This window comes from Podarcis cretensis, assembly GCF_951804945.1.
Source record: "Podarcis cretensis genome assembly, chromosome: 16".
Lineage (NCBI taxonomy): Eukaryota > Metazoa > Chordata > Lepidosauria > Squamata > Lacertidae > Podarcis > Podarcis cretensis.
In genome coordinates, this window is record NC_137186.1 from 43,969,778 (window position 1) to 43,993,891 (window position 24,114).

A 24,114-nucleotide genomic window follows, 5' to 3' on the forward strand; every position below is an offset into this window, starting at 1 on the left:
ATTCACCATCCTATGGAGCCCATTGTCCAGCCCTTCCTAGATCACTTTTATGAGCAAGTTGCATATGATCAGTTTCAACTCCCAGGCCCACAAATGCTTGGCCTCCACATGTCTCTCTCCTGTTTCTAAAAACCAGAAGCTGCTCTCTGCTTCTTGAGCCAGGGAGGGAAATAAGAAAGGCAGGTGGATGGAGCTCTGCTCTAAGGGGCCAGAAGCAGCAATAAATTCACTCCTTAAAGAGATTTTTGGAGCTGCTGCTATTCAGTGGACGAGATCAAATTAGAGGAACTAGTGGTCTGACTGGTGTAAGCTATCTTCTTAGGTTCCTCCATAAAGAACTTCTGGGATTCCTTGCTTATCAGGTGTTAGGCATTAAAATCCTAATTAAAAGCCCCCCTTTTTCTGAATGCCCTAAATATTTCTGGGGAAATTTGGGGGAAACTGGGGGTTGATATGGGTTATTGGGGAGGGTATTAATGTGGGAGAATAAATCAATTAAAGATTACTTCAATCTGAGATGCTTTGGGGGCTGCTGAAGAAGAGTTGAACTGATTCAGAGAAGGATCTGTTGGTTTCCAGCAGGCTAGCTCTCCGATGGTGAAGACCACGCTTTTCAGAAAGCCATTAGATTAGTTATGCTGCTCATCATATTATGGGTTACATCATAGTAACTGCAGGTGCCCAGGACTCTGAGCTTTCATTCTTTCCCTCCACTACCTGTTTTTAAAATATGTCTCTACAGTGGTGGGCACACCCCGGGGGGGGGGCAGGGGGTGGAGGGAGCCCACTGCTGCTCACTGACTCTCCTCCAATCTGCTCCCAGGTCTCCAACCTGACCTGGGAACAGAGCTGCAGCTGGGCGCGAGGAAGCTGCCTAGTCCTTGCATGACTCTCCACTCTGCCTCTGGGTCAGTCTGATCCGGGAGTGGAGCTGCAGCCAGGAATAAGGGAGCTGCTAATGCAGCTCTCTCTCTCATGCAGTGCAGCCAAGGAGAGGGGTAGCAGCTCTGCTGCCAACTCTCCTCCACTCCGCCTTGTGGGATGTGAAACACAAGAGCAGTCAAGTACAACATTCCTAGAGTGAACATGTTTATACATGGGGAGGAATTGTTTGTCCAGCCAGCAGGTAAACTTCCTGTTTCCTTCTGGTCTGGGACAGACTTCCTCTGCATGTGACTAAGAGGTGGGCGTGGCCTTACCTGTGCAGGTAACGACAAAAGCACAGGGCAGGGCAGCCATCTCTCTCTTTTTTTGACTACATGCATTGAAGAAGCAACATCTGCTTTGCCAAAGATGCCCAAAGGGACTGTCTTCTTATGAGATAGTTTCTAGGTTTATGTTACTTTTCTAAGCTTCTGGGATCCTATTGTGAACAGAATGTTGTGTGAGTAAATCTTTTTATACTTTTATAGAAGACTGTGTTGTGTCTTATCTTTTATGAGGGAATAAGGGGAAAATCCCAGAACAGTTATTATAGAGGCTTTAGCCAGCCTGATGAAACGCATCCGCTGCAAGTTTAAAAAGGGGAATGTTACTCTGCTGAAATTGTGGAACTTGTTAACACAAGCTGGAAAAGGATATCAAACAATATACCCTCTCCTGCATCCCTGAACATTCCCACACAACCCCCGGGTTAGACCTGACCTGGGAGCAGTGCTGGTGCTGGGTGCACACTGGAGGCGGGCTCTGATAGGAGCTTGTTGTGGTGTGCCTTTTTGCATCCCCTCCCAAAAATGGGCCTGGGGCAACACACACACCCAGCCCTCAACACTATGCCAGTGTTTCTCTAGCCACCATAGAAAAAAAGTTATGAAACAAAATGTGCAGGCAACTTTCTGTGAAATGAGCCAGCCAGACTGCTATAACCTGGCAGTGTTTTCCATGAAGTCATCAGGCTGTATGAATCCCTGGGGTCCCAAAGAGTTTCTGTTTAGTGCACCTTCCCTGTTTTTGCTGTTTTTCTTGCTTGTAATAAAATTATTATTATTATTATAATTATCTGTCTATATCAGAAGGAAGTCTCTTTGTGTTTAACGGGGCTTACTCCAAGGTAAGTAGGCACAGGGTGTTGTTGTTGTTTATTCATTTAGTCGTGTCCGATTCTTCGTGACCCCATGGACCAGAGCACGCCAGGCACGCCTGTCTTCCACTGCCTCCCACAGTTTGGTCAGACTCATGTTTGTAGCTTCAAGAACACCATCCAACCATCTCATCCTCTGTTGTCCCCTTCTCCTTGTGCCCTCCATCTTTCCCAACATCAGGGTCTTTTCCAGGGAGTCTTCGCTTCTCATGAGGTGTCCAAAGTATTGGAGCCTCAGCTTCACGATCTGTCCTTCCAGTGAGCACTCAGGGCTAATTTCCTTAAGAATGGATGCGTTTGATCTTCTTGCAGTCCATGGGACTCTCAAGAGTCTCCTCCAGCACCATAATTCAAAAGCATCAATTATTCGACGATCAGCCTTCTTTATGGTCCAGCTCTCACTTCCATACATCACTACCGGGAAAACCATGGCTTTAACTATAAGGACCTTTGTTGACAAGGTGACGTCTCTACTTTTTAAGATGTTGTCTAGGCTTGCCATCGCCTTTCTCCCAAGGAGCAGTCGTCTTTTAATTTCATGACTGCTGTCACCATCTACAGTGATCATGGAGCCCAAGAAAGTAAAATCTCTCACTGCCTCTATTTCTTCCCCTTCTATTTGCCAGGAGGTGATGGGACCAGTGGCCATGACCTTCGTTTTTTGATGTTGAGCTTCAGACCATATTTTGCGCTCTCCTCTTTCACCCTCATTAAAAGGTTCTTTAATTCCTCCTCACTTTCTGCCGTCAGGGTTGTGTCATCTGCATATCTGAGGTTGTTGATATTTCTTCCAGCAATCTTAATTCCAGCTTGGGATTCATCCAGCCCAGCCTTTCGCGTGATGAATTCTGCATATAAGTTAAATAAGCAGGGAGATAATATACAGCCTTGCCATACTCCTTTCCCAATTTTGAACCAATCAGTTGTTCCATATCCAGTTCTAACTGTAGCTTCTTGTCCCACATAGAGATTTCTCAGGAGACAGATGAGGTGATCAGGCACTCCCATTTCTTTAAGAACTTGCCATAGTTTGCTGTGGTCGACACAGTCAAAGGCTTTTGCATAGTCAATGAAGCAGAAGTAGATGTCTTTCTGGAACTCTCTAGCTTTCTCCATAATCCAGCGCATGTTTGCAATTTGGTCTCTGGTTCCTCTGCCCCTTCGAAATCCAGCTTGCACTTCTGGGAGTTCTCGGTCCACATACTGCTTAAGCCTGCCTTGTAGAATTTTAAGCATAACTTTGCTAGTGTGTGAAATTAGTGCAATTGTGCGGTAGTTGGAGCATTCTTTGGCACTGCCCTTCTTTGGGATTGGGAAGTAGACTGATCTTCTCCAATCCTCGGGGCACTGCTGAGTTTTCCAAATTTGCTGGCATATTGAGTGTAGCACCTTAACAGCATCATCGTTTAAAATTTTAAATAGTTCAGCTGGAATATCATCACTTCCACTGGCCTTGTTATTAGCAGTGCTTTCTAAGGCCCATTTGACTTCACTCTCCTTGATGTCTGGCTCAAGGTCAGCAGCCACACTACCTGGGGTATAAGAGACATCCATATCTTTCTGGTATAACTCCTCCTTGTCACCTCTTCTTGATGTCTTCTGCTTCTGTTAGGTCCTTTCCACTTTTGTCTTTTATTATCGTAATCTTTGTGGACACGGAGAAAGCCTTTGATAATATTTCTTGGAGTTTTATGAAGAAAAACATACAGGGGATGGGGGTCGGTCAAGGGTTCGAAAACGGTATAGGTGCAATTTATTCAGAACAAAAGGCTAAATTAATTGTGAACAACGTAGTGACGGAAGAATTTAAGATAGAGAAAGGAACACGACAAGGTTGCCCAATCTCTCCATTGCTTTTTATATCGGTCCTGGAGGTGCTCTTAAATATGATTAGAAGGGACCAAACAGTTAAAGGTAGACCAGTTGGAGCCAAACAGTACAAACTGAAAGCATTTGCTGATGATTTGGTTTTGACATTACAGGAGCCAAAATCCAGTACCAAAAGAGTATTGGAATTAATTCAAGAATTAGGCCAGATAGCGGGCTTTAAGTTGAATTAATTAAAAACTAAGGTTTTAGAGAAAAATCTAAAAGTGACTGAGAGAGAGAGAGATTTCAGAAGGAGACAGGATTAACACTGGTTAAGAAAGTGAAATACCTAGGGGTTAATATGACTGCTAAGAATGTGAACCTATTTAAGGATAATTATGAAAAATGTTGGAATGGAAGTGAAAAAGAACTTAGAAATATGGTCAAAAGTGAATCTATTATTGTTAGGTCGAATTGCTGCGATAAAAATGAATGTATTGCCAAGGATGTTGTTCTTGTTTCAAACATTGCAAATTATAGATAAGACGGATTGTTTCAAGAAGTGGCAGAGAGACATTTCCAGATTTGTCTGGCAGGGCAAGAAGCCTAGAATAAAATTTAAGATATTAACTGATGCTAAAGAAAGAGGTGGATTTGCCCTGCCAGACCTTAAACTTTACTATGAATCAACTGCTTTTTGCTGGCTGAAAATGACTTCAGGTTTAGCGCCTCTGGCAATGGCGGAGCTCCTCCGATCGGGAGGAACTGGCTCCATGAAAAACAGGGTCTGACCGCCACGGCGAAGGCGGAGACCCTTAGAAATCACAGGCGGAAGAAGTCTGTGAACCTGGGATTCGGCTGGGACCTTCTGCACCCCCCTACTCGCGGGGAGACCCGGTATCAGTAGTCCGGAGCGACGTGGGGTGAGAGGCGCGGTGCTTTGAATCGACCGCTTATTTCACGGAGCGAAGCCGCATTGCTGCTGTCAGAGAGCGCTGACTTTTTTCCTGTGGACAATTGGATTTTAAACAACAACCCGTGAGTAGAACGGGAAATTGAGCTTTTACACAATTTAATTTGACACTGAACGGGGAAGGTTCAAACAGGAAGTCTACCTTCCCTTTCTGTAAATAGACTGAAGCAAAGTAGTTGTTAACTAAGGTTTTGGAAAGTCTCACGTAAAGGATTAAAGCTCCACTGATTGAAACTATTAATTTTGACCAAGTGAACTTGCAGGAGAAGGTGAAAAATTAAAAATCGAAGCATCACGTCTCTGAACCTGGGAACGGCTTGCAAAAAGTCCATCGACGGTAAACAGGACAAATTTGACAGCTAGCTTTAAAAGAAAGACACTGTTTCTATTGTCCGCTTCTGCACTTAAAAAGAAGAAAAGGTAACTGGAAACTGTTACTAATTTACTTTTGGAATTGTGCTGGAAAGGACTGATACAAATGGAGACTGTCTTCCTCTAGAGGGAGTTTTGGGACATTGTTACAAGAGTGTAGCTGGGAAATTGGCCTTAAGATAAAGACTGTGAGAAACTAGTTCTGACCTTGAACATCTTAAGAATGTCGGCAAAGGAAGAAGTAGCGTCTGTACTGAATAGGACAATCTATCTGTTGGGAAAGCTGCATAAACAGATAGATGTCATGGCTGCTAATATTGATATTTTGGGAACAAAAGTGGGTATCAGCATAGAAGTCGACAAGAACCCGGCACAGGAATCTTTCTTAACTGAACAAATTGATGAATTAGAGAAGGAGAAAGTTGCTTTTGTTGAGTACAAAGCAAAACAAGGGGGAGCCTTAACCCTAAAGAGGCAAATGGAGGATTATAACTTGAGGCCTTATATGACTGTAATTAGGAGAAGCCAGTTTTTGAAGATGGGTGCCTGGCCTGATCTGGAAAAGGAAAGGTGGAAAGATCCCCTTATGCAGGGATCAAATGACTTTTGGAATATGAATTTGAGCCAGGAGGAGATTGGAGCTTTTGGGGCCTTTGGACTTGGAAGAATTGTGAAACAAGATTCAGAATACTTTATGGGCCCTAGCTTTAGCTATGGAAATCTGGCAGACCTGTCAAGAAGGAATATAAGCATCGTTGGGTTGGAGCTCCCCCGAGATCTGCTTTTTAGCACCAAAGATTATCAAGAAGATCGGCAGAAGGGAAGTGAAGAAGAGTTAAGAGCCTTGGATATAAGATCTCCAGGTTGATGGATGCTGGGAGGTTGATGGAACTGACGGCAGGGGCCGGGACCGGGGAGGGGAGACGGTGGAAGAAAATTGGGAATTTAAAGTGTATATATGGAGATTTAAAAAAATAATAATTTAATGAGAGATGGAAAAATCGTGGAATGAAATTTTTATGACCCTAGGGGAAATGTCTTAAGAGATTAAGTTCAAATATATAGTTTTAATGAGAAATAAGATTAAACAAAGTAAAAATGGATGATTAATTGGTGAAAGAAGAGAATGTTAAATTACAGTATACTAAGATAAATTATTAGGATAAAAACAAAGATGAAGGATTTGCTGAGATATCTAACTGAACCAGAATAGGAAATAAGCTAAAGAAAGAAAGTTATGTAAAGGTTTGATTTGTTCTTTTTTTTTATTGTATGCATTTTTTGTCTTTTTTGTCTGTTTTCCTTTTTTATCTTTTTTCTTTGATGGGACTTGTTTTTATGTATTGTGTGATGGGACAATGAGCTACTTGTGCGTAAAAGGATTAGTCCCTCGGAGTTTGCTTAACGTAGCAAAGCTCTGCCTTGAGCGGAGCCCTTGGACATGGCTCCGTTAGTCACTGGTAGAATCCGACAGTGGGCGCTTGCGGAAACGTTTCCAGCATAAAAGCTGCTTGACGGAAACGCGTCTCCTAGATTCCCTGCGTGACAGCTTCCGGCAAGGGGTGGGGGTCGCTAAAGGGGGCCTTGATACCTCCTCACTGTTCTCACTGGAAGTGTCCCAGAGCCTCCCCTCCGACTTCCTGTCCCTGGAAGCTCCTGCTCCCCCCCTACTGGTTCCCTCTTCTGCTGCAGAATCTCTTCTATCCTCCTGGAGCCCTCCCACCACCTGTTCTTCCGATGGCAGTTCCCTGACATCCACCTCCCCTCCAGGCCCCCCTCTATCCCCTCCCGCCTCCCCTTCTACAGGCGGTGAGGCTGGAAAGCCTCGGAAGGAACTCTCCTCGTCCTCAGAGGATTCAAACACTTCTAGCCACTGCCTCCCATTTTCTTCCCCGTCTTCCTCTTCTTCGTCGGAGTATGCCGCCTCCTCACTCCCTGACTCTGGGAACCCTTCAAACACCCCTTCCTCATCAGTGGTCCCGAAGTATTCCCTCCTAAATCGCTCCATCGGCTGCGGTTTTCTTGGGAAACGCTGATGGAACGTTTCTATCAGAACCTCGTCGTGGACTTCTTCCGCCGGTACCCACGTGTTTTCTGACTCTTCCTCCCCTTCCCATTCTACCAAGTATTCCACCCGATTCCCCTTCCACCTGGAATCAATGATTCCTGCCACTTCCATGTTGCGTTCTCTCTCTTCAATGACAGGTGTTTGGGTGACCCCCCTCTCACGTTCCCCCCACTCCCGTCCCTCTCGGTACGGTGACAGTAATGATCTGTGAAATACGGGGTGCAATTTCATGTGACTGGGCAATCTGAGTTTGAAGGCTACTGGGTTCACCTGTTGTATGACCTCAAAGGGTCCCAACCGTTTGGGTCTCAATTTCTTACACCCTCCCTTAAACGGCAGTCCTTGGGTGGATAGCCACACCCGGTTTCCCACCCTTATGGTTTCACCTTCCCTCCTATTTCTGTCTGCTTGTTTCTTATATGCTTCTTTGGCTTTCTCCAAGTTGAGTTGGAGCTGCCGGTGGATTGCTTCCATTTCTTCCACAAAGCGTTCCGCTGCTGGTACACTCCAGTGCTCCCCTCCTTCTCCTGGGAAGGCTCGAGGGTGACACCCATAATTGGCCAGAAAGGGACTCATCCCTGTGGACACGTTTTCCGCATTGTTGTAGGCAAATTCTGCCAGAGGTGACTTATCTACCGAATCTATTTTTTTATTACTCATGCAACCTTTAAAATTTTAATAAAAATCTATTAAAAAAAGAAAAGAAAAAGGATTTAGAAATATGGTCAAATTTGAAGTTATCATTGCTAGGCCGAATTGCTGCGATAAAGATGAATGTATTGCCAAGGATGTTGTTTTTGTTTCAAACATTGCAAATTTTGGATAAAATGGAGTGTTTCAAGAAGTGGCGGAGAGATATTTCTAGATTTGTCTGGCAGGGCAAGAAGCCTCGAATAAAATTTAAGATATTAACTGATGCTAAAGAAAGAGGTGGATTTGCCCTGCCGGACTTAAAACTTTATTATGAATCAGCTGCATTTTGCTGGCTGAGAGAATGGATGCTTCTTGAGAACACTGACGTGTTGGATTTAGAAGGTTTCAACAATGTTTTTGGGTGGCATGCATATTTGTGGTATGATAAGGTCAAAGCACATAAAGCGTTTAAAAACCATATTGTCAGAAAAGCACTGTTTAATGTTTGGATAAGATATAAGGACTTGCTTGAAAATAAAACCCCAAGGTGGCCAAATGGCCGAAATATTGGGAAATTTTGGAACAAGAGGGAGATAGACTAAAATTGCAGAGTTTTGAAAAATTAAAAAATAGAGTGCGAGATTGGCTTCAGATAATGGAGGCATATAATTTGGACAAAAAATTGGCTTCCAGGTGGAAAAATCAAAATTGGAAACAGAACTGCTAGATCCTAAAATTAAGAACTTATCAAGAATGTACAACTTGCTGTTGAAATGGAATACTCAGGATGAAATGGTGAAATCTGTTATGATTAAATGGGCACAAGACGTTGGACATAATATTATGATGGCTGACTGGGAACAGTTATGGACCACAGGTATGAAATTCATGGCATGTAATGCCTTAAGAGAGAATATAATGGAAATGATATACAGGTGGTACATGACACCAGTCAAGCTTGCAAAAATCTATCATCTGCCCAATAATAAATGTTGGAAATGTAAAGAGACTGAAGGTACATTCTTTCACCTTTGGTGGACGTGCCCAAGGATTAAGACCTTCTGGGAGATGATCTATAATGAAATGAAAAAGGTATTTAAATATACCTTTCTGAAGAAACCAGAGGCCTTTCTCCTGGGCATGGTCGGCCAATTGGTGCCAAAGAAGGACAGAACTTTCTTTATTTATGCTACAACAGCAGCAAGAATACTTATTGCAAAGTACTGGAAGACACAAGATTTACCCACCCGGGAAGAATGGCAGATGGAAGGTGATGGACTATATGGAACTGGCGGAAATGACTGGCAGAATCCGAGACCAGGGAGAAGAATTGGTGGAGGAAGATTGGAGGAAATTTAAAGACTATTTACAGAAACACTGTAAAATTAATATCTGTTAGAAGGATGTTGGAACAATATTATATGATTTTAGCAGGAAGGATATAAAGGATTTGGGAATATCTGACTGTTAATTGGTGAAAGGAGGAAAAGTAAAGCTACATTATATTAAGACAATTTACAGGACAAAAATTTTAAAAGAGGGAAAGGATTTGCTGAAATAGATAATAGACCTAGAATACAAAAAAGGGAGGTGTGAGGAGGTCAAGGAAATAAGCTAATGAAAGATTAGTAATGAGGAGATCTGATGCATTTTCCTTTTTGCGTTTTTGTTTTTGTTTAATGGGTTTTATTTCTCTGTTGTTGTTTCCCCCCCTCTTTTTATATTGTGGTGTGTTGTTTTGTTTTTGTTTAATGTGGTATGTTTATTTTTTCTTTCTGTAATTGTTGAAACTTTAATAAATATTATTTTTTTAAAAATATTATCGTAATCTTTGTACGGAATGTTCCTTTCATATCTCTTTACAGCATTGGACTTTCCTTTCGCTTCCAGGCATATCCGCAACTGAGCGTCCTTTCGGCTTTGGCCCAGCCGCTTCATCAGCTCTGAATCTACTTGTACTTGTCCTCCGGTCTTCCTCAGTAGCATGTTGGACGCCTTCCGACCTGAGGGGCTCATCTTCCAGCGTCATAACTTTTATATGCCTGTTGTCTTTGTCCATGGGGTTTTCTTGGCAGGGATACTGGAGTGGCTTGTCGGTTCCTGCTCCAGGTGGATCACATTTGGTCAAAACTCTCCACTATGACCTGTCCATCTTGGGTGGCCCTGCACGGCATAGCTCATAGCTTCTCTGAGTTATTCAAGCCCCTTCACCACGGCAAGGCAGTGATCCATGAAGGGGAGGCACAGGGTGGCAGCCCACAATTTGCTTTAGGGTTGGCATTGGTGAAAACATGGCTCTTCTTGTGTGTTTGACAACTGCATCTCCACAATTGGGATCAGTAGGAGAGATCTGACTTCCCCTTGTAAGCCAAGGGAGGAAAATCAGCAGACTGTGATTTTATGCAACATCCCCCTCATGGCAGCCATTTCGTGACTGGTGCCCTCAGCATCCTCTCAAAATGTGAAATGTGCCCCAATAATTCAAAAAGGTTGGTGACCCCCCCCCAAATGCACAGTAACTGCATAATCCAGGGCTTCCTCCTCACCTTGGCAGCCCCCCTGGGACAGGAAAGATGTTCTGTCCCTAACAAAAAGCCCCTGTACCTTGATAATGCAGCTGGAAAGTCCCAATCACATCGTCTTGGAAGGTGCGGAAGAAGACTGAGATGGTATTGGTGGGGCTGCGTATGACTTGGCCCTCCACCAGGAGTGTCTGATTGGCCAGGACTATCAGCTGGTCATCATCCATGCCTCGGATAGACAGCACTTCCCCCTCGGAGAGGTTGACGCTTTTCACCTGTGTCCCAGGGAACGAGAAAGAGCGCCATGAGATGCTCAGGATCGAGGGAAGGTTCATCCCTTGGGTATCTCCCAACCTGCAGAATGCTCCCCCTCAGGCACAACAGGCAGTGACATTGCTCTCATATGGCACCAAGTCAAGATGTCATTATGCACTGATGTATTTTTTTGTAATTTTGTTCTAATTTTAATTTTCTAATGCACAAAAAGAAGCAACAATAAATAAGAAAGAGAAAGGGAAGAGATCAAAGCAAGAAAGGGAAAGGAATGGAATAGACAGACATGAGGAGAGAGGAGGCAGCAGGAGTACAGTATTAAAAAACATTGATGACTTTTAATTCCATACAATTGTCCTTCATAAACATATTCTCTTAGAATGTTATCCCAAAGGAATCCATGAGGAGACGACAGCTGCCAATCTCATTTCTTTACTATGATGGGTTCACTAAATGGATGCTAAAGTTTAGAAAAGTTGCCCTTCATATTTGAATTGTGTAGGGACGCGGGTGGCACTGTGGTCTAAACCACTGAGCCTAGGGCTTGCTGATCGGAAGGTCAATGGTTCAAATCTCCATGACGGGGTGAGCTCCCGTTGCTCGGTCCCAACTCCTGCCAACCTAGCAGTTCGAAAGCACGTCAAAGTGCAAGTAGATAAATAGGTAGCGCTCTGGCGGGAAGGTAAACAGCGTTTCCGTGCACTGCTTAGTCATGCTGGCCACATGACCCGGAAAAACTGTCTGTGGACAAACGTCGGCTCCCTCGGCCAGTAAAGCGAGATGAGCACCGCAACCCCAGAGTCATTTGCGACTGGACTTAACTGTCAGGGGTCCTTTACCTTTACCTTTTAAAGTAATTTAAAAAATGGTTTTAATTGTTTTGAAGCCTTCCGTGCCATCTCTGTTTATATCTTGATGGGTTTGCTGTCTGTTTTTATTGATTTAGCTGTTTTTACAACATTCACTTTTAAGTAACGGTATCATTGAATAATAGGTTATAAACCTTTCAAACAAATAGCTTAATAACCGGGGATGGATGAATTTGTTCCTCTCAGTTTCTCCACCTGACAATTCATAGGTATTTGTGTGTGCATTTCCTTTAGTATACACATTTGTATACACAAGGTATACACAAAGCAATTTTCTTTAATATGAGGTTTCACTAAGGCACATGTTTTTACCCCCAGTTCCTCCTCCGCATGTGTGCTGGTATCATCAGAACAAGTTCATTGTTTTCATTGAATTAATTAAACTAAATAGTTTTAATTGGATTTTGAACAAATGTTCAATTGTTTTGAATGTTATTTTGTTCTGACCTTTCTTAGTGGCTCATGCAAACTTTTGTTCTGAATAGTATTTTTATAGGGCAGGTGGAGGGCCCTGGGATGGGTTCATGGAACCAAGGGGGTGGTGAATTAACACGTGAATTAACACCCTCTTCCTGAATCAATCTGCCTGTTCACTACAATAGTCATGGCTCCTTCTTTGTGTTTCTCCTTGGGGAAAAGCACATCAGCTGCATAGTTCAGTTGTTTAGAGAGTGGTGCTGAGAATGCTGAGGTTGCAGGTTCAATTCCCGTAAAGGGCAGCTCCATATTCCTGCATTGCAGGGGGTTGGACTAGATGATCCTCAGGGTCCCTTCCAGCTCTCTGATTTTATGTACAAAGGAGTGAGGGGATCTTTTTTGCAGTGACATTCCCAGCTTTGGGATGGATGCCCTCCAAAGGGACATTGGCAAAGGGTCAATTAGTCCAGCCCCTTCATCAACACGGTGCCTTTCTGTTTGCCTGGGCAGTTGTAATTATGGTATTGTTTTAGCTGATTGAATGTGTCTAATTCCTTTTAATTTCATTGTATAGTTGGTTTTTGGAATTCTGAAGTTCATTTGTATACCACCCTGAAAATCTATTTGTGGATGAAGAGCAGTTTATAGGAATTTCTAAAACCTTCTCTATATTTTGGAAAGGGCGTCTTTCCATCTGTCCTCTACAGGCTCAGCTGCCTCGCAAGGATTCCTGAGGTGAGGGTGGCAGTTGTTGCTGATGTTTAGATGCCAACTGCCATTTTGAATCGAGACTGAAACAAGACTTTGCCCTTTTTTGGCAGAGATTTGCCCATCTCTCAAGATACCCGCAACCAACTCAGGACGGGGTTCAGGATGTTTGGATGCCGAGCACCGTTCTGATTTGAAATGGCAAGTTGAAACATGACTTTGGCATGATTTCACCTGCTTTTTGGTGTGATGGGACTAAACTCACACCAGCCCCAGTCCTGCCACCCACAGTCCTGCCCAGGGTGGGGCCTGATGGGCTCTATAAAGGACTGCTGCCACTGCTGCTTCTGGGCAGAGAGGGCTCTGTTTTTTTTTTTGGGGGGGGTTACCTATGTCATTTTAAACTCTGATATGAATGGTGTATTCTTAGTTTTAGATTTTGATTTATGTGGAAATTGTTTCCCATTTGGTTGTGTATTTTTTTTGATGTGGTTTATTTATTGTTTATGACTTTTGTAATTATGTAAATCTTGTTATGCTGTAAGCCGCCTTGAGCATTTTTTTTAACTGTGGAAAGGCGGCATACAAATAAAAAATGATGATGATTAAAAGTCACCCTATTTGTTGTTTTCTAAAAAATCCCAAGCAGTACTGGGGACTCCCCACTAGGAAAGAACCAAGCCAAGCATCATGTTAGGAAGAGATGTTCAACAGAAACCTGAAAAGAGGAAAAGAGGGGGAGAGAACCACCAGTACTGGGCGTGCATTGGACATCCTTTATGCTGCTTTGTCACCAGCTTGTCACCAGTGTGTTTGTGTGTGTGTGTGTCTCCTGGTTGCCAGGTGATGAGATGTGACATGAGCAAGGCCAGGAGAAGAGGCTGCCTTGTCAGCCTGCAGCAAATCCAAGGCTTGTGGACAGATCCACAGCGACTGTGAAGTCAGCTCAAAGCCATCCTTCTGCCAGGAAGCAAGCCAGAAACTGACAGCTTTCCCCAGACAATTTGAGAGGTGATGTCAAAGCAGAGCCATTTGTTAGCAGCTGAGCAGCCCTGCAGAAATGCAGGTTGCTCAATCTGGACCTCTCTTCTTAAGCCTCCTAGAAGCTGCAGGGGATTTTTTTTTTTTAAGGGAAGGGGCAGCGATGGAGCAGTACAGAAAGAAAACAAAACAGTGACAGTTTGGTTTGGAGCAAGAGAAGGCAGAATGTCCTTTGTGACACATTGCCTGGCTCCTCCAGCTCTTGGGAAAAGAAAACGGAGACTTCCTTTTACAACTGGAACACTCCCATTTCCCCACCAACCCTCACTATCCAAGACCCCCCTCCCACCATTGCCTGTGCTTGAAGCTGCTGAAATGCCTTGCCTGTGCTGACTTCTAAAGCAGGGAAGGGTCTCTATTGAAACAAGACTGGGGATGGACAAGAAGCTTTGCAGTAACCCTTCGGTGACCAAGGGGAACTGCACTGAGCTGCCTCTGAATTGCACTGGAGTCAATAAGCCCCCTAGAGCAGAGGTCAGCAACCTTTTCCAGCCGTGGGCTGGTCCACTGTCCCTAAGACCATGTGGTGGGCTGGACTATATTTTGAGGGGGGGGATGAACAAATTCCTATGCCCCACAAATAACCCAGAGATGCATTTTAAATAAAAGGACACATTCTACTCATGTAAAAACCGCTGATTCCTGGACCATCTGTGGGCTGGATTGAGAAGGCAATTGGGCTGCATCTGGGCCCCGAGCCTTAGGTTGCCTAGAGGTTTGCTGAAGGACTGAAACATTCAAAAAGGAGAGAAGGAGAAGAAGAAAATGGAAAGAAATCAGAAGAAAATGAAGAAGAAGAGGACGGGGAAAAGACGGATAGGTTATAAGAAAATAAAACAAATTTATTTTAATTAGGAACCATCATGGCGTTATAGTTATGGAATTGGAATATTAATGGGATGAACGAGAAGAAAAAACGAAATAAAATTGAGCAATTTCTAAAAAAGAAAAATTTGGACATCATATGTTTACAAGAAACACACATGGCAAGAAAGCATAGAAAAATTTTGATTAACAAAAGATTAGGAAATGAATTCATATCTTCGGATAGAGAGAAGAAAAGAGGGGTTGTTTTGTATATAAAAAATAAAATTGAATCGCAACAAATTTTTAAAGACGAAGAAGGAAGAATTATAGCAGTCCAGATCAAATGGCAAGGGGGAAATCTGATAACCGTCGGGATCTATGCACCTAATGGAAACAAGACTGATTTCTATAAAACTTTGGAAGAAAAACTTTTTGAATACATGGATCAGAAAATCATACTAATGGGAGATATGAATGGGGTAGTTTCGTTGGAAATGGATAGACTAAGAGATGGAACATCTAAAGAAGGAAAACTGCCCCAGTCTTTCTTTTCATTGATTAAGAACTGTAATTTGATTGATATATGGAGACTTAGACATCCATTAGAGAAACAATTTACATTTTTTTCTGAACCAAATCAGTCAATGTCAAGAATAGATCAAATATGGGTTTCAAATGAATTGACCCCAAGAATCCTACAAGTTGAAATTCAGCCTAAAGTAATTTCAGATCATAACCCAATAAAATTGGAATTAAAAGGGTTTGAAGAAAGAACATTTAGATGGAAAATTAAAGATTATCTTTTGGACAATCAGAAAATCATAGAAAAAGCACAAAAGAAATTAACTGAATATTTTGTTGACAATTGTAATAAGGAAACAAGGATGAGTGTAGTATAGGACACAAGCAAGGCAGTGATGCGAGGTTTTTTTATCCAACAGAACTCACTGAAGAATAAAAACAGAGAAAAAGGGGAAAAGGAAATTCTAAAGCAGATAATGGACAAGGAACAAAAATTAATTAAAAAACCAAACAATTTTAAAATAAAACAAGAAATTAAGACTCTGCAATCTCAATCTGCAATGATAATGAATAAAGAAGTGGAATGGAACATTAAAAGGCTAAGACAAAAAAACTTTGAGTTTGCTAATAAATCAGGCAAATGGCTTGCGTGGCAAATCAAAAAAAGAAAGGAGCAGAACACAATCAACAGAATTGTTGTAAAGGGAGAAGAGATAGACAATCCGAAAGAAATCAGAAAAGGATTATTGGACTTTTATAGACAATTACATAAAAATAAGGAAAGGAATAATATGAGGAAAATAGAGAATTTTTTAAAAGAGAAAAAGGTGCAAAAGATCCCGGCAGACGAAAAAGACCAACTAATAGAAACAGATGAGATAAAAGAGGTTATAAAGGAACTGAAGAGAGGGAAAGCCCAGATGGATTTACATAAGACTATTATAAAGAGTTAAAAGATGTTTTGATGTTACCCTTAAAGGAAGTCATGAATAACATTCTAAAGGAAAGAGACATCCCGGAAACATGGAAAGAAGCATTCATCACCTTTATCCCAAAACAGGACTCGGACTTAACTCAAGTTAAAAATTATAGGCCTATCTCATTGCTGAATACAGACTATAAAATTTTTGCAGGGATTTTAGCAAGAAGAATGAAAAAGATATTAATAGAAACTATTCATAAGGATCAAGCAGGTTTCCTCCCAGGCAGACAGATGAAGGATAATGTAAGGAATATAATTGACATTTTGGAATATCTGACTGCCAGGAATGAGAAACAAGCTATACTTATGTTTGTGGACACAGAAAAGGCTTTTGATAATATAACATGGGACTTTAGGTTGAAAAATCTGGAGTGTATGGAAGTGGGAAATGAGTTCTTTAATGGGATAAAGGCAATTTATACAGTAAAGGTAAAGGTAAAGGTACCCCTGCCCGTACGGGCCAGTCTTGACAGACTCTGGGGTTGTGCGCCCATCTCACTTAAGAGGCCAGGGGCCAGCGCTGTCCGGAGACACTTCCGGGTCACGTGGCCAGCGTGACAAAGCTGCATCTGGCGAGCCAGAGCCGCACACGGAAACGCCGTTTACCTTCCCGCTGGTAAGCGGTCCCTATTTATCTACTTGCACCCCAAGGTGCTTTCGAACTGCTAGGTTGGCAGGCGCTGGGACCGAGCAGCGGGAGCGCACCCCGCCGCAGGGATTCGAACCGCCGACCTTTCGATCGGCAAGTCCTAGGCGCTGAGGCTTTAACCCACAGCGCCACCTGCGTCCCTAATTTATACAGTACAGAGAGCTAAATTGATTGTAAATAATGTGATAACAGAAGATATTAAAATATCTAAAGGAACAAGGCAGGGATGTCCGCTTTCACCATTGTTGTTTATAATGGTCCTGGAGGTCTTTCTTAATGCGATTAGACAAAATAAATTAATAAAAGGGATAACAGTTGGTCAGAATGAATATAAAGTTAAAGCCTTTGCTGATGATCTGGTAATAACGATTGAAGAACCAATAGTAAGTGTAAAAGAAGTATTAGAAGAGATCGAACAATTTGGGAAAGTGGCAGGGTTCAAATTAAATAAGAAGAAAACTAAAATAATTGCGAAAAATACGGAGCAAAGTACTATAGAAGCAATGCAACAACAAACAGAGATTGTTGTTGTTTAGTCGTTTAGTCGTGTCCGACTCTTCGTGACCCCATGGACCAGAGAACGCCAGGCACTCCTGTCCTCCACTGCCCCCCGCAGCTTGGTCAGACTCATGCTGGTAACCTCGAAAACACTATCCAACCATCTTGTCCTCTGTCGCCCCCTTCTCCTTGTGCCCTCCATCTTTCCCAACATCAGGGTCTTCTCCAGGGAGTCTTCTCTTCTCATGAGGTGGCCAAAGTATTGGAGCCTCAGCTTCACAATCTGTCCTTCCAGTGAGCACTCAGGGCTGATTTCCTTCAGAATGGAGAGGTTTGATCTTCTTGCAGTCCATGGGACTCTCAAGAGTCTCCTCCAGCACCATAACAAACAGAGATAGAGGTGGTTAAAAAGGTTAAAAATATTTAGGAATTTGGTTAACTCCTAAAAACATTGACTTATTTCAGAACAATTATATACCGGTCTGGAACGAGATAAGGAAAGATCTGGAGGTGTGGGGGCAGAATGGAACTATCTTTCTGGGGTAGAATTTCTACAATAAAGATGAGCGACCTTCCAAAGATGTTATTTTTATTTCAGACTATCCCCATAATAAAGGGGAGAACAATTTTTAGAGAATGGCAAAGAACGATTTCAAAGTATATCTGGCAGGGCAAAAAGTATATCTGGCAGGGCAAAAAGCCGAGAATTAAATTTAAGTTGTTAACAGATGTGAAGGAAAGAGGAGGCTTTGCCTTGCCAGATTTGAAGTTATATTATGAAGCAGCATGTCTTTGCTGGTTGAAAGAATGGATAAAATTAGAAAATAAAGAACTATTGGACTTGGAAGGTTTTGATAACAGATTTGGATGGCACGCGTACCTATGGTGTGAGAAAAAGAAAATTCATAAAGGCTTTGGGAACCACATCTTCCGGAGTGTGCTAATAGAAATATGGGATAGGTATAAAAACCTATTAGAACCAAAAGTTCCACACTGGTTATCTCCGTTAGAAGTCATGAGTGTAAAGAAAATTAATATGAGAGGTGAATGGATTACTTATGGTGAATTGATAATTAAAGAAGGAGAGAAATGGAAATTAAAACCATATGAACAAGTTAAAGAATACGTCTATGATTGGTTGCATTATCTTCAGGTTAATGAAATGTTTAAAAAAGATATTAAAGAAAGTGGCTATGTAGAAAAAGATTCTAAGTTTCAAATGGATATAATAAACAATGATTGTAAAATTCTGTCAAAAATGTATAAGATATTGTTGGAATGGCATACGAAAGATGAAGAAGTGAAATCGGTAATGATACAATGGGCCAGGGATTTTGGTTATAATATACAATTTGATGATTGGGAGAAATTATGGAAAGAAAATTTAAAATTTACTGCATGCACGGCGTTAAAGGAAAATGTGATGAAAATGTTTTATAGATGGTATATAACACCAGTAAAACTAGCAAAAATGTTTAAGATGTGTAACAAGTGTTGGAAATGTAAAGAAAAGGAAGGAATGTTTTATCATATGTGGTGGGACTGTAAGAAAGTGAAAAGTTTCTGGGAGATGATATATAATGAGCTGAAAAAGATGTTAAAATACACATTTGTAAAAAAAACCAGAGCCTTTTCTTTTAGGGATCACAGGAAACGGGATAAGAAGAAAAGACTGTAAACTTTTCCAATACAGTGGTGCCCCGCAAGACGAATGCCTCGCAAGATGAAAAACTCGCTAGACAAAAGAGTTTTCCGTTTTTTGAGGTCCTTCGCAAGACGAATTTCCCTATGGGCTTGCTTCGCAAGACGAAACGTCTTGCGAGTTCTTGCGAGTTTGTTTCCTTTTTATTAAAGCCGCTAAGCCGCTAATAGCCGTGCTTCGCAAGACAAAAAAACCGCAAGACGAAGAGACTCGCGGAACGGATTAATTTCATCTTGCGAGGCACCACTGTATGCAGTTACAGCGGCAAGGATTTTACTGGCCCAGAAATGGAAACAAGAGGAAATGCCAACGATTGAAGACTGGAGACTGAAACTAACAGACTATGCAGAACTGGACAAATTAACTAGGAAAATAAGATATCTTAAGGACCAAAAATTCATCGAAGACTGGGGGTAATTTGTAGAATATCTGAAAAATACATGTGACGTTCAAACAACGTTAGTGGGATTTCAAGAAGCACTGTGAAAGCTGAGATGTATTGTTAAAAAAAAAAATAAGAGTAGTGGGAGGGAAGATCAATGACAATGCTAAGAAAGGAATGCGTAACTAAGAGGTAGAGATGGAAGATTGACAGAGAAGCTGAGGGAAGTCCAAAAAGAGAGAATTTGTTTGTCAAAGATTGGATAAAATTGAATATTTGCCTTGTAAATCAATATATATATATATATATATACATACATTCAAAAAATTCAAACCAGCTATATACTAAGGATCCACACACCAGCATCCTAGATAGCTGGGTAGGCTTGTTGAAACAAACATGTTCATAGCAGATGCTGGAAAGAACACAGTGAAGGAGCCTGCCTGGTCTCAAGAGGCAGGGAGTTCCCAAGTATGGGTGTTGCCACATTCATAATTGATTCTTGCAGTTGCAGACCAGGTACTATGTGGCCCCTGAAAACCATGCCAGTTCCGCCTATCTGAGAAGTCGAGAAGCTTTTATGAGGCAAGGCAATCTTGCAGGCTGATAAGTTTATGTGTGTGTGCCAACCTCTATTTTATTGCTGTAGGTGTTTCTGGGATTCCTTAATCTTCCCAGCAGAGAGGTGGGTTACCCACCCTGCTGGTCTGTCAGTACACTAACATATTTTAAAACCCGGGGATGAGAGTTGCCTTCCGCCTGTCGGCTGAGCGTTTCCCCATGAGAACCTAAGAAAAGCTCTTCTGGATCAAAGGCCCGTCACATCCAGCATCCTGTCCTCGCAGTGGCCAGCCCTTCCTCATAGGGAACTTGCTCCACCCCCTTAATAATTTGGGAGGCCTTTTTCTGAACCATTTCTGAATCCACTTTGCCCTCTCATAGCATAATGTTGCAAAATGTGGATTCCTCCAAGATGCCTTTGGCGGCGAGGTGAGTATACTTCAAATGCTGCTTCCCTGGAGCTTTGCATCGTCTCCTTCTGCTCTCCGTCGCTCTCCTAACTGCCCCTTGGCCTGGAACCCCCTTTTCCACAACTGGGCTGACATCTTTGCTGAACTATCCATTCTGAGCATTGTAACGGAGGTGAGCTCCCCGGCATTCCTGACAGATGGCACTTTCTGGCCCCATCAACACACACAGTTTAATACTGGTGAGAGCCCAGCTCCTCATCCCTCTGAAGGGTCTCTCTGAAGCTCAAAGTGTTTAAAGAAAATTCTGTTTCAGGTTAGTCTATAACTAAGAAGATAAAAGGCAGAATGTACAGCAATTTTAACTCCCCTGAGGTGGTGGAGCCTCCCTTTTGTAACAGAGAGGTGAGAGGGGGGGTCAGCCAGCCTGCTTGAAATCCCTTTTTGCTTGCAATAATTGGCTGCTCCAGACAGGAAACTCATCTCCCAATGAAATAGAGTTATTCAAAAGCATGGAAGTGGCTTACAAAAATGTGCGGCTGATACTTTCCCAGCTCAAATTGTTTTGCAACAAGGCCATTTGCTGATAGCATGGGGATTTGGGAGAGGAGGCTGCAAAGCACAGGGCCTTGAAAATGTCTGAGTAATAATACCAAAGAGGGACAGACACAACCCACCAGGAAGGTCTCCTGCACAACTTCCTCCTCCAGTTCTGGGTTCACCACCTGGCTTGCAAAACTATTCAAATCCTACAAATCACAAACTTAGAAGGAACCTCAAAGTTCATCTAGTCCCAACCAACCTGCTGCTGATTTACTACAAAGAATCAGAGTAAATAAGTCAGACTGCATTTTCCTGCCCCCCTCCCAACATAATAGTACTCCTCTTTGTCATCTTCTGAAGTCATTTGGACTGGTGTCCATTACTGCCTAGGGAACCATTACTGGTTCCATAGTTTAACTGGGTGCTGTGTGAGGAAGTCCTTACCCCTGAATCTTCCAACATTCCACTTCGCTGGCTTTCCATGAGTTCTGGTGTCAGGAGAGAGAGAGAAAATATTTTCTCTATTCACTTTCTCTGTGCCATGCACAATTTTATAAATGTCTCTCATGTCTCTATCTCCCCTTTTCTCTAAAAGTCCCAAATGCTGCAAGCATTCCTCATAGGGCAGTCACTGAGCACCCTGGATCGCTTTGGTCCCCCTTTCTCTTCTGAGCCTTTTCCAACTCTGCAAAATCCCTTTTGAGATTGGCAGCCAGAATCACACCATAGATTTGTATAATGGCATGATTTTATTGGCATTTTATTTTCCATCCCTTTCCTAGTGGTCGGTCTAGCTCAGCCCAAGGGATACACTTTGTGATGCTGTCACTCACAACGGTGTGAAAGAAATCAAAGAAACCCGGTTTGCATTTTGCAGATGCCTCTTGCCTTGAGTGTTTGCTTCTGCCAAAGCAAGATAGATGTGGGGTCGGGGTCCGGTGGGGGCCCTTTTGAGAGAGCCACGGCCCTGCCTCCCTCTGACAGCGGCCACCTGCCTACCTCATGGAAGCAGATTTATCTTGCCCGCCTCTGCTGGGATCAGCTTAGTGCTTCCCTTCCTTTCTTTTTATCCTTTAAGCTGGAGGGATACGATAAGGGTGACCCCTGTAATTGCTGGGAAATTCTCACCACTAAACTCCACCAGATGTTGCTCTGCTCTGGCTGCGCAACCCACTGCACCACCCCAGCCTCATTCGCTGGGGCTCCTGTCTCCATCTCCAGCTCTGGTGTCCCTCTCCCAGAGCAAATGCTGACACAGAGTCCACCCCTGAGGTTGTTAGAATCATAGAATCATAGAATCATAGAATCATAGAGTTGGAAGAGACCACAAGGGCCATCGAGTCCAACCCCCTGCCAAGCAGGAAACACCATCAGAGCACTCCTGACATATGGTTGTCAAGCCTCTGCTTAAAGACCTCCAAAGAAGGAGACTCCACCACACTCCTTGGCAGCAAATTCCACTGTCGAACAGCTCTTACTGTCAGGAAGTTCTTCCTAATGTTTAGGTGGAATCTTCTTTCTTGTAGTTTTTTCTTGTAGACTTGCAGAAGTCCTTCCAGCTGCCTTCCATAGATGCCCTCATCTGGCAGTGCTGAGGGCACCCTGGAAGTTTGTGGAATTGATACGTGGATGTCATGACCTGGGACCCAGGTGGATGTCATGGCCTACGACATGCACACCAATGTTCACACCTCTGTCCCAGAGTACATTCCTGATACATGATTGACCTCTGCCTGCTAAGTGCTGAGTCTGCATAAACATGTTCTCACAGCCACAGCCACAAGGTATCTGTATTTTGCTGGCATTGCACCCATTGTAGGCCTTTCTTATCAGCTTCCAAAGCAGAGAAGAGCAAGCTAACCTTGAGGAGAAGAAATACTGGGAAATCTTCAATGATGAGAAACAGTAGATTCTCCTCACCCAGACAAGTCTTCATATAGCAGATAGCAGAAAAGCAATATTTTGTATAAACTTTGCTTAAAAATACCTGTAGCCATAGTAATTAGGGGCAGGCTGTTCTGACCAATGAAATTTGTTTTAGGGGTCCACAAGCTGTCCATGCATTCTGTTATCCAATCATATTGCTGAAAAGGATTGTGCACAAGGTGATCACACATGTAAATATTATAAAAGTGTCTTGAAATTTGAATTCAAGATCTAGAATTTGGAGAATTCCTCTGGATCGGTTATTTTTGCTGCAGCCTGCAATAAATATGAACTCTTTCCACGGCGCTGCTGTCTTTATTTGGCTAAAGAGGACTGGCGTATTTCCAGACCCCCTTTGTAGAGTAACGGAATCACAGAACCTCTGTGCTCAGAGATCTGTGCTGGTTGCCCATCTGCTGCCAGGCCAAGTTCAGGGTGTTACCATTACATGTCCTGCAACATTTGTCTGATGAAAATAGGGCTGTCCTAGTCTGTAATTTTATATATATATATATATATATATATATATATATATATCTCCCTCCCATCTAACTGAGAGGCCCCAGCCACTCTGGGCGGCTTCTAACATATATAAAAACATAATAAAACTATACAGGGCTGCCTTCAGATGCCTCCAGGATCAAATCAGAAACTGGGAGGGCTTCTGTAAATCTGGGACTGTCCCTGGAAAACAGGGACACTTGGAGAGTCTGCCCTTAATATACCTTTGTAAAGGGACCCCTGAGCATTAGGTCCAGTCGTGACCAACTCTGGGGTTGCGCCCTCATCTCGCTCTATAGGCCGAGGGAGCTGGCGTTTGTCCACAGACAGTTTCCGGGTCATGTGGCCAGCATGACTAAGCCGCTTCTGGCGAACCAGAGCAGCATACAGAAACGCCGTTTACCTTCCCGCCAGAGCGGTACCTATTTATCTACCTGCACTTTGACGTGCTTTCGAGCTGCTAGGTTGGCAGGAGCAGGGACCAAGCAACGGGAGCTCACCCCATAATGGGGATTCGAACCTCCAACCTTCTGATCGGCAAGTCCTAGGCTCTGTGGTTTAACCCACAGCGCCACCCGCGTCCCTGCCATTAATATACAATGCCCTTAAGAACTTGGGACCAGTTTACCTGCGAGATCACCTCACCCTATATACGATGCCTGTTTGAATGCTTCAAACAGCAGAAGTGGCCCTGTTACAAAGGCTGCATAATCCCCGTTTTACATTTGTAAGAATTTAATATTTTAGTGTGGCAACAACTTTCCTTTGGACATGTCTGATCATTCACAGCACTCTTTCAATGCCTGCTAAGAGCATTTTTGTTTAGACAAGCCTACCCACATGTTTTTTTTATCTCCATGGACAAAGAC

General features: G+C 42.9%; 1 protein-coding gene across 1 annotated transcript in view; it reads right to left on the reverse strand.

Annotated features, from left to right (window-relative positions):
- Positions 1-24,114, reverse strand: part of SEZ6L (seizure related 6 homolog like) — a 188,255-nt gene that overhangs the window by 41,466 nt on the left and 122,675 nt on the right. Inside the window, 1 exon segment of the mRNA XM_079957755.1 lies at positions 10,540-10,732. Within this exon segment, the coding sequence (XP_079813881.1) occupies positions 10,540-10,732 (193 nt within the window).